We start from the raw sequence: 19,081 nt of genomic DNA on the forward strand, positions 1-19,081 counted from the left end.
ATGTAATATGAAGTTCAATGTCAAAGTTCAAAACTTACTTAAAATGTTAAGTTAAGGATAGATTACAATACCCATTTTATTAAATACACGACTTCGATGCATAACAGTAATTTATTGTTAAACACTCGAAATACTGAAGCCTTGAGCTGACAGCTTTCAGCCAGATTGGGTGGGTGTCTTCTCATCAAATATATTCTCGTTTTATTGACAAAAAACTAGTTGCCCCCCTTTAGTCAAAGGCTGAAGTCTTCAAAGTAGCTAATCGTCAAATATTCTATGCCACTGATTTTAGCTTGCATATATTCAATGCTCTACTAAATTTAACTATAAATCAATCAGTGATTTTTTTTGTTCATTTTCAAAGTAAACTTTAGCGTAGATATATGGATGGACTTCGTTCATAATTAACAAAATCAGTAATACTGGAAGATTTTAGGTCAATTTAAGGAAGATTATGCAAGGATGGTGATTGATTATATACATTCATGTTCTTTTCCATTTCAAATCTTTCAACATCATATATTTTTTACATTACTAGCAGTATTCCTTTTCCGAAAGTGCACTTGACATTTTATAGAACTATATAGTTAGACTAGAATAATTCAGCGCCTTTCATCGGTCAAAACCCTGTCGCGGAAATTACAAAATAGTTCCGAATGAAAATTGAACCATCATTATTTCTAAAGGCCTTATACTTAAGGCTTCCCCCCTTAATACGGTAGAAAAATCCAGCAGATGTCAACAAAAATTCATCAGCAGTCTTTTCAATAGTTCTTGGAATTTGATCGATTTATTATGCCAAGAAGCTAATCCAAATCCAAATGAATTTCCACCACTACATTTGTCAACCTCTCATCTATTGCTCTATCCGTAACTGAAACTATAGTTGTATATAAAGGTTTGGATTTTTATTCTACTCCTAACAATATGGATGAAGTCCAATTTAAGATTACCTGGACAAATTTCCTCAGTCTCAGACAACACTTTGCTAATAAACAGGAAGGCCAGAATGTAGACCTGATAGTTCTGACACCAGTCAGGAGAGAAAGTGGTCAATGCACTAGTAAATGTAAAAAGAAAAATCTAGAAAATGTTATTGACAAAATAAAATCAGTCAAGCACAACTACATACCATCTTTCTTCAACATCTCGCCTGGTGAGGAAAAAGCAGTTCAATCGTTGAAAAACAAGGACTAAATCATCAGCAAAGCAGTAGGCAAGAGCAATGCCATAGTAGTTATGGAAAAAAAACTAACATCATCTCAGAAGCAATGCGTCAACTTTCGGATGAAAGATTTTATTTAAAAAAAATACCCAACGACCCTACTAAATCTTTTAGTGATAAAATCACTTCAGAATTGAACAAAATGAGCAACGATGGAAGCATAACTATAGAACAGTTAGAAAACCTAGAACTACTGACTGCCTCGTTGATCTACTCAGTTTCGTTTTAAAGTGAAACAACTTTTCTTTCAATCTGCGTAATATTCTTTCTAAACTTGTCCCAAGTACCGTGAACTGCGCCCCGTAAATTGTAATTATAACTTTAAAGTTCTTATGGAAGCCGTGGAGGATTACGCAAGAAAATTGATAAAACGAGAACAAGAAGACATTAATTCTCCGTCAGAGTGGTTAAAGGCCGTGAGGTCTTTAATTTTGAAACGAATGAAAGTTTTAAGTAGGTCAATGAGTGCCAATGCTACATCAGTTTTCAAAGACCCCGATGTAGCAAAAGCATTGTGTACTATACATGAAAAATATGTTGTCGTACCAGCAGGCAAAGCCCAAAACAACATTGTTTTTGTCTGCAAAACGTTTTCTATCCAATGTTTATTATCAGAGGAGGTAGACGTAGAAACTAATAGCAGTGATAAGACCTATAATGCTACCACACTCTCCAAAGAAGAAATTGTGGATAACCATAAATCTGTTATTCCCTTTTGGTCTCTCTACCAAGGACGATAACTGTGATTTACCGTCTATATAATGGATTCCTTAACTCCACAAGAATACATACAAACGACGTTACATAGCTGAATCTGCAAAATGTACCACCAGACCTCTTTCAAAACTTTTAACTTCTATACTCACAGCTGTCAAAGAGGGTTTGCAGTTCTACAACAACACTTGTTACTCCCGTAGTGGTATTAATTCAATGTGGATCCTGAAGAATTCGAAAGATCTTTTGGAGACAATCAGTTCAAAACTATTATCAGAATATAATAGCATTAAAACCCATGATTTTTCAACATCGTATACTTGTATTCCACATACTCAGTTAAAATCCCGACTTAAAAACATTATACATCGTTGTTTTTCCAAAGAAGATGGTATACCTAGATTCAAATATATAGTTTGTTTGTTTGTTTGTTGGGGTTTAACGTCCGAGCAGCAATATTTCAGCTATATTCAGACGATGAACATGAAATTGGTGATAAAATGAACATGAAATGATGATGAAATGAAAAAGGGATGGGACACAAGGACAATGGAGTCGACAAATTTTGATTGCCACTGGAAATAGAGAGAGGTGGGTAGGGTCGGGCAATTTAGCCTCCTGTGGCGGAGCCCTATGGTTCCTACTCCGGGAGAATACCACAGTAGGGTTCTTTAACGTGCGAGGAACGTGGCATCTTTCCCAACACGGTGCACCACTATGGTTTGCGGTCAGGTTTTCCGTATTATAGCCTGACAACCCCAGCATGTAACACGCCAGAGATACCCCATTCAACCACCTGGGGCACACATCCCAGTTGCTCTGTGGGCAGAGCCCTAGCCGTCGGCTAGGGTTCTGAGCACTATTTAGTCGCCTTTTACGACAAGCTTAGCGCTGCTGCAGGTCTATTCTTTTAACACCCGGACCTGCACGGGGCGACTTTAAAATTAAAAACTTACCCGATAACCTCCAATCACAGGTGGAAATTTGGATTATGGGGTGTATTTGTTTGAAAATCCTGCTTTCAAATTTCCAGTACCGTTGTCAATGATATTAGACACAAGATTGTCCTCCAACATATTTGAATAAATAAATTTGATTACGAGTTTAAACCGTATACTAATACGTACATTTTATTAAACCTATTATCGCATCTTTTAAACTTCACAGATTGAAGGTATTTTCTGGAACTGTTTATCAGCGTAGCTGTAAGCTTCGGTATAACATCTATGATTTCAGCTAAAGTCAATAACTAGTAGGACATTCCTTAATGAAATGTTTTACTGATATATTGAATTTAGCTCCGAAAAATTGCTAAATGCATCTCTTATTTCATTTAACACCCAAACACAAGTCAAACTTACTAGGGAAACAATGTTTTACAATTTCTATATAATAACACTAACAATAAAAGTGTAAACAACTTATTGAGAATAAATCTACAGCTGTCAAAAACAAGATTTGAAGTCTGAAATTGCACATATTCCTATTCCTTGATGCATAATCAATGCAAGCTAGATTATTTTCTCAAATAAAGTCCCATTTCTTTTAATTTACATGAATTGACATATTTTATGCCATGATCCAGCTAAGTAACTACACCAATAAACGTAAGATATTAAGGTTTTCATTCAAATCTGGCAATACAAATTATTGCTTGCTTGCGTTGCACTAAATATTTAGGCTACATCATATTTGCATTTCCGAACAAAAATCTGCTCTGGTAAATCTGTGTACGACATAATAGTAGTATTTTTTTTCAAATTAAAATAGGACTTGGATTCTTATGTTATAAAATCAACAAAAATATACAATTTTAAAGCAGTTCTTTTACAAATAATATTTATTTTATATTTTGGTACACGGTTTTTTCTGTTTTGTTTTGTTTTGTTTTGGAGTGTATTGTTTATGATATACACATTGCGATTTACTTCTATACACATTGGAAAGTACCAGCAATGTTTTGTTACTACCTAAGCCCTTGATTACAGGTTTACAGAGAATTTTAAATTTCCAAGTACAACCTTACTTCATCTTTAAATAAATATGTTAAGGAGGCCCATTAGTGCTAGGTGCTATTAAATTTTTCAAATTTGTTAAAACTTATCAGCTAACCCGTTATAATTACTTAGCTACCATGAAGTACTTTAACTCGTGGATACCAATTTTCATGGATTAGGGAAGAAGCGCAAGTTCGTGGATTCTTGAAGTCGTGGTTTTTAAGCTTTTCCTTTGGAACCAAATTTTGTGGTTGGCTTTCCCACGAACACCATGTAAATTGGTACCGCACAAAAATAGTACTTTTGAAGTTACTCTTGTTATAGCATGAAGTGAGAAAAACTTATTCATTTCGAAAAATTGTTTGATTTGTAATATTGCGTTTGAAGACGCCAACGAGCAATTTCCTATCTGTTTTGGTGAGTTGCAAGTCAGCAACCTAATATTTGTAAGTCTTAAAACATAGAAATAACACATGTCAACCGAAGGCCACCCATTGATCTTCAATGAACGACGAGGAAATCCTTACACCACTATACAGGCTGCAGCTGGCCCCAAAACAACATTATACACAGGTGTAGCGAAATAGTTCTTGTTCTTTCTTTATACTCTAGCAACACATAGCAAACCGGAAGTGAAAACGCAACAACACATTCAAAGGCTTGAAATTCCTGACTTGAGACAAAGGCGCAAAACACGCAGCGGGGTTAAAGTACTTTGGGGCGTGACCCCAAATCTCCCCATATTAAAACCGGCCACTGTGGAAAAATGTAACACAATTAAACAAACCTTAAAATCAGTTAAATCAGAGTCCCTTGTGAAAACATAAATGAAGAATCAGATTATATGTTACACAAATGCACAAACCAAGGACTACTAGCGGTTAATTGACATACCGGTTTAAACCTATAAAAAGTTGTGTCATCATCGTATGTAACATCAATTCCAATTCTTCCCATGTGGGATTGATAACCACCGTACATATTTCATACAATTAAGAAATAACCCATGTCAGGCAAAAACTGCTTTTAAATATAGTGTAATAGTTTCTATGTAAAAACCTTATGAGCAAATCAATGTTAATACCAAAAACAATGCTATCTTGGATCCCTTGATTACTCTTTAACAATTGGACAACAATATCATAACTATATCCCTTACAAATTAACCTATTCAACGCTTAATTGGGTGTATTAAGCTTTTTGATGTATTTGCTTAAAGAAAAAAGTCCACGAGTGCAGATTTGATGTGCACTTTTTCCACAGTGACGTTTATGTAACTCAAGTGCTTCAAAAATTGTGTAGGACTATTTTTACGTTCTAAAAGCTCATTGGGTGTATAGTGGTCTGTAACCGGAAGTAATCACCTTTAAATATTTAATGAGGAAACCAAAAAGGTGTTGAAAAAAAGAGAGAGAAAAAAAAAGAAAAGAAACGGAGACCTTAACTTTATTATAGTACATGTTAATCTGTATATTACATATAGCAGTAATGATCTACAAGATATTGTAAACACTCTGGGACAGGAGAGTAATATTTTAATCAAATGGTTCTCAGATAATCATATGAAAGCAAATCCTGACAAGTTTCAGGCTATTGCGATTGGCAGTAAGACTCAAAAAGAGAACATTATTTTTAATTTAGATGGTAATGATATCCTCTGGGAGAATGAAGTAAGTCTACTTGGTATAACATTTAATTTTAAATTGAACTTTAATAGCCATATCTCTATTTTATGTAAAAAGGCATCACAAAAATTAAATGTATTAAAAAGAATTGGAATTCGTCTAAGTCAATTTGGTAAACTTGCAATATATTATTCTTTTATACTGGCAAATTTCAACTAATGATGATAAAGGTACATATGAAGAGTTGTTAATAAAGTCTAAGATGCCATCTTTAAGAGTTAGACGACTGAGATTTTTAGCTATACATGTATATAAAATAATAAACAAACGTACTCCTGTGTACTTACATATGATAACTGTTAAAGAATGTTCTTACTCTTTTAGGTATACAAACTTGGTGAACATACCAAGAGTAAACACAACCAGGTATGGCCTGCACTCTGTCAGCTATGGGGCAGCTAAAATGTGCAACCAATTTCCAAATGAATTTAGAGGGGACATGGGCCTTAATCAATTTAAAAGATTAATAAATAAGTGGGAGGGGAAGGGATGTTCTTGTTTCTTTTGCCAATAGTTTGGCTTACCCAACTTGACAGATGCAACATCATCTCCTTAAAACCTTTCAATTTATTATTTTAATCTTTCTGGCATGTTAATTTTAATGCTTTTAGCTGCTTAGTAACATCTGCTTTTAAATTAAGTCTGCATTGCTTTTATTATAGTTCTTTTTTTATGTGCATGATTACTTACATGTTATTTATAATTTGTATGTCATGTTGATTTCAATTAATATTGTATGTCATGTGTTTTATTTATGTCAACTTTAAAAGAGCTTATGTTTATTGTTTGATTTATATCGACTTTAAATAAAGTTGACTTGACTTGACTTGACTTGATTTGATTTCAAGATCAATAATCCATTAAAATCGTAGGTGGTACATGTATGTGCGTTGCAGCTGTTGGTCAGATGAACACATTTTAGATGGGATTTTTTGTTACTCGGGCTCTATTGCATGTACCAGACGCATTTTTGTTCTACTGACCAGCGTGCTGGACTGAAATTCAAGAAAAAATAACCGAATACAGTTTATCATTTTCATAGTTGATTGTTATTTAAAAAAGGTAAACTTAAATTAATGACTTTGTCGAAAGAAACGGTAATATTTTTTTTAAATACGAAAAAAAACTACTATGAAAATGTCTCAGCTATCTGTCTCCCGTTTTCGGTTTCCATCTGCGGAGGCAATAAAAGGAGAAATCAAGAATAGTAGTAAATTCAATAATTATTGCAAGTATACACGTGACTACTTTACAAATACATGTGTTTTCTTGATATTCACTTTTTTTAGTTAGTTTTTTTCCCATAAGTATTTAAAACCCCAACAGTAATGTACCTGCAATTATTGTTACAATATAAAAAAAGAAAATACGAATTCTCCGCTTTTCTGATTTTTATTATTTTACCATGGTAAATGTTCAGGATGATATAACCGTATCAGTTATATAATACATGACACCCCTTGCCAGTTTCACTAGCGCTTTCGCTTGATCACAATCATCTATACTTGCAGTATCAGCACACATTTTACCTTTTGCAAAGACGAGTGAGGATGATGCTGCTACTATTGTCATAGATAATGGTTCTGCGATGTGTAAGGCTGGATTCGCCGGGGACGATTGCCCAACAGTTGCATTTCCATCCATTGTGGGACGACTGAGACATCAGGTGAGCGATATAAGTATACAAGTTGAAGTATGAAGAAACATTTGTTTTAGACAATAGGGAATGGTTAAATTTCTCGTCACAAGTATCGTTTCTATACACCTTCCCTAGAACGTTTATGTTTCAGTATTAAACGGAATTTTAAAAGAGTTTGGTTTTTTTATTTTCCTGTAAACCGAACAAAACTTATATAATAGTGTGTGTTTGTATAAAGTACTTGAAGGATATTTTCAGCCTGAAACGTGATTTAAAAAAAAGCCCTTAGTTCATTTGGAAAACGGAAAACAGGACAGCTCAGTATGACAATATCATTTTGGTGGACATTTTGATTTTCGAGTGTCATATATTTCAATTTCAATGAATAGTAACGTAACAGATAATGAAGGATTCAATTATTTACAAAATCCAATGCCACTGACGATTCAATCTACTACATTATATAACCGGTTTGGAATATATCATTATTCCCTTTTGTAGGTTGCCGGTTACTCGTGATTTTTTTTTCCATCAACAATAGTCGAGTAGGATAAACAAGACAGAGCATTAAGAGAGATCCAGGCACCCAGAAAAATTAAATCGTGTATCACCAGTGATAAATGAACTGTTCCTAAACATTTTTGCTACAGCCCGAGAAATTTGAATATATTGATAACTTAACATCGTAATTCTTCATCCTATTTAAAATTTCATTGGTATAGAGTTAATATTATACAAAGTCCGTCTTGCAAATGTGGTCATATATATGAGACTGCTCACCAATACGTTTTTGTATGCCCTCTTTATTAACAATGCAAGAACCAAACTAATGAGCGACCAGCAGTGGGTTCTTGAATTTTGCAATATAGATCAAAATCTTGTAGGAAATCTGTCAGAAAAACAATACCAGGTTGTGTTGGACCCTGTATATTCCTTGTTAAATGCACTGAAAGATTCCGTATTGCTTGAGCTGAATTTGAATTGGTACACATCACATCACATCACGTTACATTACACCACATCACATAATGTTATATTTTTACTGTCTCGCCTTAACTTGGAATAATTAAATAACAGTAGTGAATTTGTATGCCTAATATACTTTATTGTAATTATCATTCTTTCAGATGAAGACTTCATAAGTATGTTATTTTACTTGTGTCTGATCCATTTTGTTATTTTTACAAATAAAATATGTTTAAACTATAAAAGATTTCAAATGTATGTTTGGATATTTTTTAACATGTCAGACCTTTCAGTATGCAGACATACGCCTTATTAAAGTCCCTTTTAAAACTGGCAACTGTGAAAAAATATATAACACCTGAAAAAACCGGTAAAAAAATGTCTAAGTCCCTTGTTAAAATAGAAATAAAGAAACAGATTACACGTTACACAAATGCATATACAAAGGAACTGACATGACCCTATGTGATATCAATCCAAATTATTCCCAGGCAGGGTTGAGAAGAACGGTACATTTTAAGCCATACCATAAGAACACAATCCATGTCATGCCGAAAACTGCTGATAAATATAGTGTTAATTTCTATGTAAAGACCCAGTGAACGAATCAATGTTAATACAAAAAAAATGCCATCTTTAATGATTTGACATGATTCTATAGGTACATTTTGTATTTAGGAAAGGACTGAATAAGTATGATTTACTTTCGTCCAATCCAAATGAAATATGTTTAAACTATCTGACAACAATATTATAACTATATTTCTTACAAATACACCTATTCAACTGTTTAGTTAGCTTATTTGGTAAGTATTGAACTTTCCGTGCTTAGTGGAAAAAACCACACGTATTAATGGTTTACATGTACATCTGTATTTGAGAATGAGTAAATGTACTGAAGTATACGTATAATATAATACAAAGTGACTATTCCACAGCGAAAGGGGCTTTTTAATGTATTCACTTTAAATACATTTTATGCATAAACTTTAAATAAAAAATAGCATCTATAGTATATGATGCCGAATTTGAATATATTTTACATTATAATCTTATCAATAGCTGTTTTCGCTGACTAGGTTCTCACTTTTTGTATTAAATTGGCTTTTGAAAACTAAATTTTCACCATCGATGAAAACTATCATTTCAATCAAAAGTTGTGCTCTTTATGTGAAACCGTCACATTAACGGAACAATTTGAAAAACAAATCTTCACCGTCGATGAAAACTAAGGAGGCCGACCTTCTATCTTAAGTATTTAAATTGGTTATTGAAAACAGTCGAGTGATTTATTTCGTTAAGAAACTTAAGAAAAATCACTTCAATTGTAATCTATCACCCATTCATTTATTTCCATTCACATAAAACTTACAACTTTGACAATCCACCGAACTTGACGTTTACAGAATTTTACCCACGTGCTGAGCGGGAAATGCATACCCTTCCGGAGCACCTGATATATATATCGGTTTTATTTTTTAATTTTAGAAATTATTAGAGCTCATGCTTGAGATTTTTAATGTTATGTCGAGTTTTCGTATCTGTTACTACATGTATTTTTTTCTATTATCTACGTTGTGTATGTAGGTCGTTTCTGTTTTCTGGTTTCACGCTTGGATTCTGATGTTTCTGAATACAAAAATATTAATCATAATAATATTGCAAAGTTTGTTTCAAAGTGTAACCTATCTTTATCAGCATTAAAATCAAATACATGGGAAGATTTGAATTTAATAGTAATTGAATATTAGAAGTACTCAAAACAAAACACTGTCGAAATAGGAATCCAAATCTATCAACAAGAGGTTCTATCATGTTCAAAGCAAGAAATGAAGCCTATGTGTTTTAAGTATATTGAAATTAGTGCATACATTTGAACACTTTTTAACTCACCGAAGTTCTTTTTACATTTGACTTTGTAGTCGATATTGTTTGAATTTATGTTTCGTTCACGTGTTTTATACTTGGAGAACATTATTATATTCCCTAAAGGAAAGGGCCATGTGTAAAGACTCACTATTGCTAGGATAATGAATCATACCCTTTAATTAAAATTGTTGTGAAAAGTTATTGCACACCTGAATGAGAGCCATTCACATACTTATGAAAAACACATGTTAACAAAGACTTTTATTTTAATTTTTTTAGAGAAAGCAAACTTAGTCAATAATTTTTCCATTACTTGTAAATGAAAACCAGATTTTATGTAAATATTTTTTGTCCAGTTGATGTCCTTGTGTGTGTACTTTGTTTTTTTTTGTGTTTTTTTTTTGTTTTATTTGTTTTGAATTTCATAGTTTTATGTGTGTGGGGGATGTGCGGGGGTGTGACCAAGAAATCAGTATATAGTAATATTTTAAGAATTGAGTTAAAACATAGAAAATGTGCAAGCCTTAATTCTTTCTCCAAATGTATTCATACTCGTCATTCAAATGGTAAGTTATCTCGAGTTTTGTCACCGATTTTGATGAGTAAAAAGTGAGGTAAAATTTTAAAATAAAAACATTTTCCGTTTGCATAGGGAAAACTATTTCACAAAATCTTTACCAATTGAATACTCAATGTGTACTACTTCCAACTACAACTTGAATATAAATCTCAATTATGAGTCATCTAAAAATGATATTAATGTAGTCACATGTTTAAACTTACATGTAATGTAGCGGGAGCCGCTAGAGCGGGAACAGAACATGCTTACCCACACTGAGCACGTTGTCGCTGCCGTTTTTGTTCTTTTTGATTTCATATAATATTGCCAGTGCTTCAGTTTTTTTGTGTTATGTCATGCTCTCATTTTCAGTTTTTTAATATATAATCAATTTTAATCGATTTGCTACATCGTGTATATAGATCGCATTTGTTACCTGTTTGCACGTTTAAGCCATACAATTTGGTTGTGATGTATCTGAATCGCCCCAACTTTTATACATTGATTCAGTCAGTAAGTCAGTTTGAGAAGTCCATTTTATGTGATATCATATTGCAAGAGCTTTATTTTTTTTCCCTTATATTCAGTCTTGTATGTATGCAAGTCTATTTTATTCCGTTGTCTTGATCGTCATGGTCTCCTGTTATTTAGCCGATATATATTTATACAAAAAACGCACCCTTCAAACAACATATATATAGGTTTTTAATAAACTAAATGTAATATATAGGTAAATGAAACTGGGCACCCCGAGTTGTCATATGACAGTGTATCCAAGGGAAACTCTTAACTTGGATAGATTCAATTAAACATATATTACACAATAATTTGATTTCAGAAGTAACTACCTTCCTGATCGACTAAAAAATGTCCATCATCCCATAGACCAAATCTTGTAACTTGACTGTGACTTCATCAACCTTTTTTTATTATTACATACTCGTTAAATTTGATACTAAAAGTAAATTACATGTATTAGGAATGACTGTTATATTTCTTTCAGTCTATTCGAAATAACCTCAATGCCTGTGTTGTGCACGTGAAAATAACCTGCTACACAAGTTATTTAGTGTGCACCACGTGATTGGGGCTATTTCTTAATAATAAGAATTTGATATATAATTTGGTATATATATTAAGCTCAATAATTTCAAAAAAGTTACGAAAAAAAAAAACACCCATGCGTCTCCTCAGCCATTTTCAAAATGCAGATGTGTCCGCTTTTGATGAAAATTAATAACTAGTTTCTTTAAGGCGTCCAGATAAATAATCTGCGGCTAAATTGGCAATTTGGGCTACACATCGGCCGCCATTTTCATAATGGGCGCTACCGCGGTCGAAAATTCAAATTTGTCCGATTTTGATGAAAATAAATACCTAAGTTTTAGGCCGTCCCGATTAATAATCTGCGGTTCAATCGATAATTTGATCTACGTATCGACCGCCATTTTTAAAATGGCCGCCACTACGTTAAAAAATCAGTTGTCCGATTTTGATGAAAATTGATATCTAGGTTTTTTAAGCCGTCCCGATTAAGAATCTGCGACTCAATCGATAAAGTGAACTACGAATCGACCGCCATTTTTGAAATGGCCGCCACCGCTGTCAAAAATTCTAAGTAGTTCGATTTCGATGAAGTTTGATATCCAGACCCTTTACGCTGCCTCGATTAATAATATGCAGATCAATTGACGATATGTTTCTCAAGATAGGTCAGTAAGCGGGAGGCAGATTCTACACGTTTCGTTGAGACGTAAATTTTAATTTACTTAATATATTCTTTCTATAGGAGAGTGTTAAAACTTTAGTTCGGTTAAATCTTTTATACATGTATGTTGGGATTCAAAACACCGTGCATATTATTTATTTTCAATTTGTGTATATAGCAGATACTTCGATCTAGTTAAAGATGATATTTTGGGTTATCAGATTTATTACTTCCAATCCGAATGTTAAATGAAAAAGAATAATTCACAGACCAACATAACACAGGAGACAACAAAAAACTTCCTACAAAAATTGCAAAAAAATTCCTGTCAGTTTTATGTAGTTTAAATTAAACTGTGAATAATCTTACATGCATGTCGATGGAAAGTGAATTACCAAGACTACATTCGGAAAAAGGGAGTATGCAATATTTCCTCTGTGCCGTGCGTTTTGCAGGGAATCCGTGACTTCCTATTAAAAACCCTCTAGTATGCTAGTATGACTCGACCGGGCTCCTGGGCTCGAGCTCGAGGCTTTTACCAGTAAGGTGGCGTTGTGATGCTTTTCATTATACATACTAGAGAGTGAAATACCGAGATTAAAACCGTAGTAAATCTTTTATTGAAATTTGTAGGATTAGTGTACGAACTGTAATATTGAAACACAACATACAAATGTAACAATACTCTACCGATAATGTGTTGCTTATTTACATGTGAAACGAAAGCATTAATCTTAGAAAAGACGCAACAAAAAAAATCCAACTTACTCGCTATCATGTACTGTGGTCTGCAAGTGAACTTTCAAGGCGGCTGCGCCGCAAAGAAATTTACTTCGAAGTATAGTCCCTACTTGCCAAAGTGTCATTTCTCACAAAAATCGTACATGAAAATTATAAATTCCTTAATTTTAAATCTTGTATTATCAAATACTTTGAATAATATGGTAAGTAAATATGGAGAGAGAGAGTGGGACAGACAGAACGATAAAACTGAACCAGTCCTATGACTTCTCATCCGTAGTATATAGTCTTACTAAAATGAGAAAATAATTTGTCAAAGACGAAGTAAGAAATCATTTCTTTAATAACTCAAAAGCATTTTCGATGAACAATACTGGGGCCAGATTCATCATATTCTTGTTTACTGATCCACATCTGCTGGAATGTCGAAAGCGACGCCAGAATGGAGCCACCAATCCAAACGGAGTATTTTCTTTCTGGCGGAGCAATAATCTTAATTTTCATAGTTGGTGGAGCAAGTGCAGAGATCTCCTTTTGCATTCTATCGGCTATACCGGGAAACATGGTCGAACCTCCTGATAATACGGTGTTGGCATATAAATCTTTACGGATGTCAACGTCGCACTTCATTATACTATTGTAAGTGGTTTCGTGGATTCCAGCCGATTCCATGCCAATAAATGACGGTTGAAACATTGTTTCTGGACAACGGAACCGCTCGTTACCAATGGTAATGACTTGTCCGTCGGGTAACTCGTAACTCTTTTCTAATGACGACGACGATGCAGCAGTCTGCATTTCCTGTTCGAAATCAAGGGCAACATAGCAAAGTTTTTCCTTTATATCACGAACAATTTCTCTCTCAGCTGTAGTAGTGAACGAGTACCCTCTTTCAGTGAGAATTTTCATCAGGTAATCTGTTAGATCTCTCCCAGCAAGATCCAAACGGATTATTGCGTGAGGCAACGCATACCCCTCATAGATAGGCACGGTATGACTCACTCCATCACCTGAATCAAGAACAATGCCAGTCGTTCGACCGGAAGCGTATAGGGAGAGCACTGCTTGAATTGCAACATACATAGCTGGCGAGTTAAATGTTTCAAACATAATCTGGGTCATCTTTTCACGATTAGCTTTAGGGTTCAATGGAGCTTCTGTTAACAGAACTGGGTGCTCTTCAGGAGCTACTCGAAGTTCATTGTAAAATGTATGATGCCATATTTTCTCCATGTCATCCCAATTTGTGACAATCCCGTGCTCAATGGGATATTTTAGGGTAAGGATACCTCTCTTGCTCTGAGCCTCATCACCGACGTAGCTGTCTTTTTGTCCCATACCAACCATGACACCCTAAAATGGTAATCAGAAGTGTTGGTTTATTTACATAAATTAAATAGAAAACACTTCTGTAGATATGCATTTACTCGAGGTCATTATTCTATTCATTGCCTCAAAATAGCTATTAATATTTAAAGATCTTTCCAATATCAAGGCGTAATGAAGTAGAAAGCGTGTTTTTAATACGACTATGTTTGTACACATGTATATTGGTGACAATGTCGTCGGTTTGAGATAAAGGCTTCTCTAAACATATGAATTTATTAACAGATTTTTTGGCAAAACTAGGTTGCACTGTTAAATACATGAATGATGATTAAGTGGCTGATACTGTTAGCGACTTCTTGCACTGGTAATTTCAGTACTGTACAATCGTATATTGTTTGCATAATAATATATTACTACACCACCTAATGCTGCAGATCGGTGCCGTAGAACCGTGACTTCTAGCTTCATTCAAGTTTAAAATGTATCTCTTAAATACTAAACGTGTACACGTGTTCTACGTGTGTTTTTACTTGTATGAGAGCGGCAAGTTTACATTCAAAGATAAAAAGATCTGCTAGCACTGAACTTTCTGCAATATACATAGTCTCCGAGTTGTTTTGATTGAGAAACACACGGGTCACCACGGTTGCGATGTAAGCCGATTTTAAATAGAGCATATCACAACTTCGCTTGAAGTTTGTTTATCTTAGCCGATTGCCGAACTATTGCGTTGCACAATAGTTCAAAAGTAAAGTCGGTACATATAAAACGTTGCAACACAAGCTCTAATGAGCTTTTAAAACCGACATAAGCTTTGAAACTTTCTAAAATGTCAAGTATAAATTATTTTCGATAAAGGAATACCCTTATTACGTCAGTAATGTACAAATGTACGATAAGTCAAAAGAATAATCAAGGGAACCAAGGTTATAGCGGTAATCAAAAGAATGTAATCCAGGGACAAAGACCAGATATGGAAAACAGACACACACAACAAAGAATACAAAGTAACTAAAATCATACATACAAAGTAAGAAAAGCAAATGAGCAACTCGGACTCCACTAAAAAACTGGGAGCATGGACCAGGTGCACCGGTAGGGTAAGCGTCCTCTGCTTTTCTAGAAACACCCACCGAGTTGCTCATAAAAAGTCAAGTTCGGGGTAGACAAACGAGGAAAGGAAAATTATGACCCGCTGAATAAATCAGTATTCATAGTGCAGATGGATACACCATAACGATCCACGAGTTCATGATGACGACCATAACACTTCTGTAGCGATGACTTCAATCTTGTAGCAACATAAGCCTGTTCCAGAGGCCTATTTCTTAGAATTCTAGCGCGATACAAAAAGTCTGCGTAGTATCAGCAAGCTCTGGCATAACGTATGAGTTGTGATATGAACACTCCATACGGAGGTGCTGAAGGGATGTGAAATGGAAGAAGGAACATGAACGTATATTACCAATCACCTAAAATCTTCAAGTTTCAGCTCACTATAATCTCTGATTTTTTTCCAATCTGAACAAAGTCCATACATTGAGAAAAAATACTGATTGACTGGGAGTTAAGTTTAGTAAAGCATTGAATTCGCTTGCATGCTGAAAGCAAGCCAAAATCAATAGAATAGAATATTTGATGATTAGAGTCTTTGAAGATTCCAGTCTTTGCTTATTTATTATGATTATTATCGAACGTTTGTAGCTTTTACAAGATACAACGTGTAGCCAATGGTATTTCAAAATGCATGCTTGAAATCGAGTTAATAATTAACAGATTAAAACAAGAATTCATTGAAATGTATAAATGCATAATCGAGTCTATATTAATAAATGAGTTATGATTACTAACCTGGTGTCTTGGTCGTCCAACAATTGATGGAAACACAGCTCTAGGGGCATCGTCCCCGGCAAATCCTGCTTTACACATCCCAGAACCATTATCTACGACCAGGGCAGCAACATCGTCGTCGCCCATCTTTAAGTTGAAGTTAGTCGTAAACGGTTAGTTTAGATAAGAATATGTTCAATATCTGAAGACAGCTGCGGTCGTGGAACAGAGGAAAACGTCATGTACTTTGTAATTGACACGGTTTAACAGCCCTTTACATTTTCACCATATATGGTAGTATAATAAAACAAGAGCGGTGAAGTAGAACGCGTGCTTTAAATATGAGTAATGTTTAAGCACAAGTTTACCTAAGAATCATGGAAGTCCATATTTTTGTGTGAACTTCCCATGAATGTTGTATCCATTAGTAATTTGATTACCAGTTGCATGAAGGAGCCTTGAAAAGCACAGAAATATCTGATTGTATAATATTATGTAGTGATGAAAAATGTTGAAATACCTTTCTATTCAGCTGAAGTGTTTTAACTTATTCAATTTTTTTCCCAACCTTAGTTACAACAATTGTGGCATCTATCTGAAGAGTGATTTTCTAAGATATCATTGATTTTTGAGGAAATTGATAAAACATTTTCAACTAATCACCTATTTTCCTTTTTGCATGGTTCTTATGTGAACATATACATACGGTTCTTTTCTATTTCCAATTATTGATAATTCGAAAGATTTTTTTCATTTAAATTATGCATGTAAAATATGAACGCGATCAAAATATAACATAGATAAAATTTGGCATACTAATGCAAGTTTAGAAGTAAATGAGCACTATTTTTTTCTTCTCTTTTTCCCAAATGATTATTCTTACCAAATATAGATCGTACGACAACTAGCTTATTAGACTTCTTATTTGAGCTTCATGTATAATTTATTATAGATTTCCATATGGGTCCGTGTATCTACACTAGACTTCCATATCAAGTAAGAGAGACCTGCCCGAGGGTTAAAGGGTGGTATTGAACAATGAAATGTCATAATTCTTTTAGAACATACTTAAATCATCACAAAATAACTATAGATGAATATTTCAATTCATATTTAACTAATTGACAATTCATTGTTTGTAACCATTATTAGCATGTTCTGACGGCAAAATTTTTAGAACTTGCTAAAAACGATTAAAAACGATGAATTTGAGATTTCGTCAAACCCTTCCATAACTCCATATCGCTTGAAATGGAAGATTTGAGGAAAATAAAAAAATGGAATTATCCACTTGACTTTTTTATGACACTCGGTTCGCTGCATTTGTGAATTTGTGGAGTCCGATATTTCGATAATATTGGATTATTATAAAGTGTCAATACAAAATTGCCGATGTTAATGTATTACTTGTTGAAACAGTCAGGTGGATATTATGTCATCCTCCCAAGTCAGGGTTTTGAATCCACCCTCGCTCCCTCAAACCCCTGACATCACTCATTCATATTTAGCGGGTATCGTCCAGCCAATTCCGATTGGTTGCTTCTCCGGGTGCGAAGCACCAATGATTATTGATTTGACATAAAATGTCTGTGGAAAGGTAAACAATGATACGAGTAACTGATAGTTGTAAGAAGTCACAAATGATTCAATATGACTAAAAATGATAACTGTAGATTCTGTTTAGAGTCGTTAGCGAAAACAAAAATGACGTTATGTGTATGCAGCCATTTTGTAAGTTATATCGAAGAGTTTCTATTACGAGTGATTTGATTGGATTTTGGATCCGGGTTCAATTTGGGTAACTCACTAGATGACGCTGGACGATACCCGCTAAATATGAATGAGTGATGTCAGGGGTTTGAGGGAGCGAGGGTGGACTCAAAACCCTGACTTGGGAGGATGATATTATGTAGATGAGATTTTATATCTAATAAAGTCGATAAACATTAATTTTAAAATGGTTGTCGTCTGGTTAACTTCTGTATCCACATAAAATAATCACAACGACTATATAACACCATAAATAGAACCAACAGCTGCATTATACGGTGAAATATCTCTTTTCAAACCAGAATTCAATATTATATTTCAATTATTGAAGACACGTTTCAACAAAGATCCATTCTGTAACTTTCCATAAAAACTATTTTGGCTGGAAATATTTCAGAATACCCTATAGACAATATGAAAATGTTAATGAATTTAATGTCTTTCAGATTATTTTGAATTTCTATGTCTAAACTACAAATCTTCATTTACCTGCCATGGTATAGAAAAGAAAACAGACACTGCACATTATGTAACTAAATATTGGCGGTGAACATCATTATCGGGGAAACGACGACAGAGTAAAAACCAAAACCAGTACCGACAAAAGGCCTATAGCAAAAATTAATAACACAGATATCTAGCAGTACTGAAATTAATAACGACGACACTAGCAATACCAAGTATTAATAACGACGATGAAGCAATACCACAAGTTCATTACGACGATAGAACCAATGGTACAATATCATTACGACGACAGAGCAATACCACAAGGTCATTACGACGATAGAACAATAATACAAGATCATAACGACGACAGAGCAATACCAAATTAAATATAATAGCGACGACCGCATTTATAGTCATTCTATTCAAACAGTTGCTAACAAAATAAATATGTTGAAATTAATTGGATCTATTAACTAATTTACAGTGGCAATTTTTGGTGGCGGCTGTATTTTCGTTAAAAATGTTAAAACAAGTTAAATTATTCATTCAAAATATTAAAAGCACACAAGCTATTTTCTCTTCAATTATAGGCACACAAT

The 19,081-nt window shown here is 34.0% G+C and overlaps 1 protein-coding gene across 1 annotated transcript; it reads right to left on the reverse strand.

The window, feature by feature from the left end:
• Nucleotides 1-12,965: 12,965 nt before the first annotated feature.
• Nucleotides 12,966-16,541, reverse strand: LOC148624782 (actin, non-muscle 6.2). Its single transcript, XM_088567676.1, has 2 exons — nt 16,284-16,541; nt 12,966-14,456 (listed from the first exon to the last, which is right to left on the reverse strand). Exons 1-2 carry the CDS (start codon nt 16,407-16,409, stop codon nt 13,452-13,454), a joined length of 1,131 nt encoding a protein of 376 aa, XP_088423802.1. The 5' UTR covers nt 16,410-16,541; the 3' UTR covers nt 12,966-13,451.
• Between the last annotated feature and the right edge of the window lie 2,540 nt (nt 16,542-19,081).

The sequence above is a fragment of the Perna viridis genome, chromosome 2 (assembly GCF_037379345.1).
Source record: "Perna viridis isolate PV_CMFRI_1.1 ecotype Kerala chromosome 2, ASM3737934v1, whole genome shotgun sequence".
Classification (NCBI taxonomy): domain Eukaryota; kingdom Metazoa; phylum Mollusca; class Bivalvia; order Mytilida; family Mytilidae; genus Perna; species Perna viridis.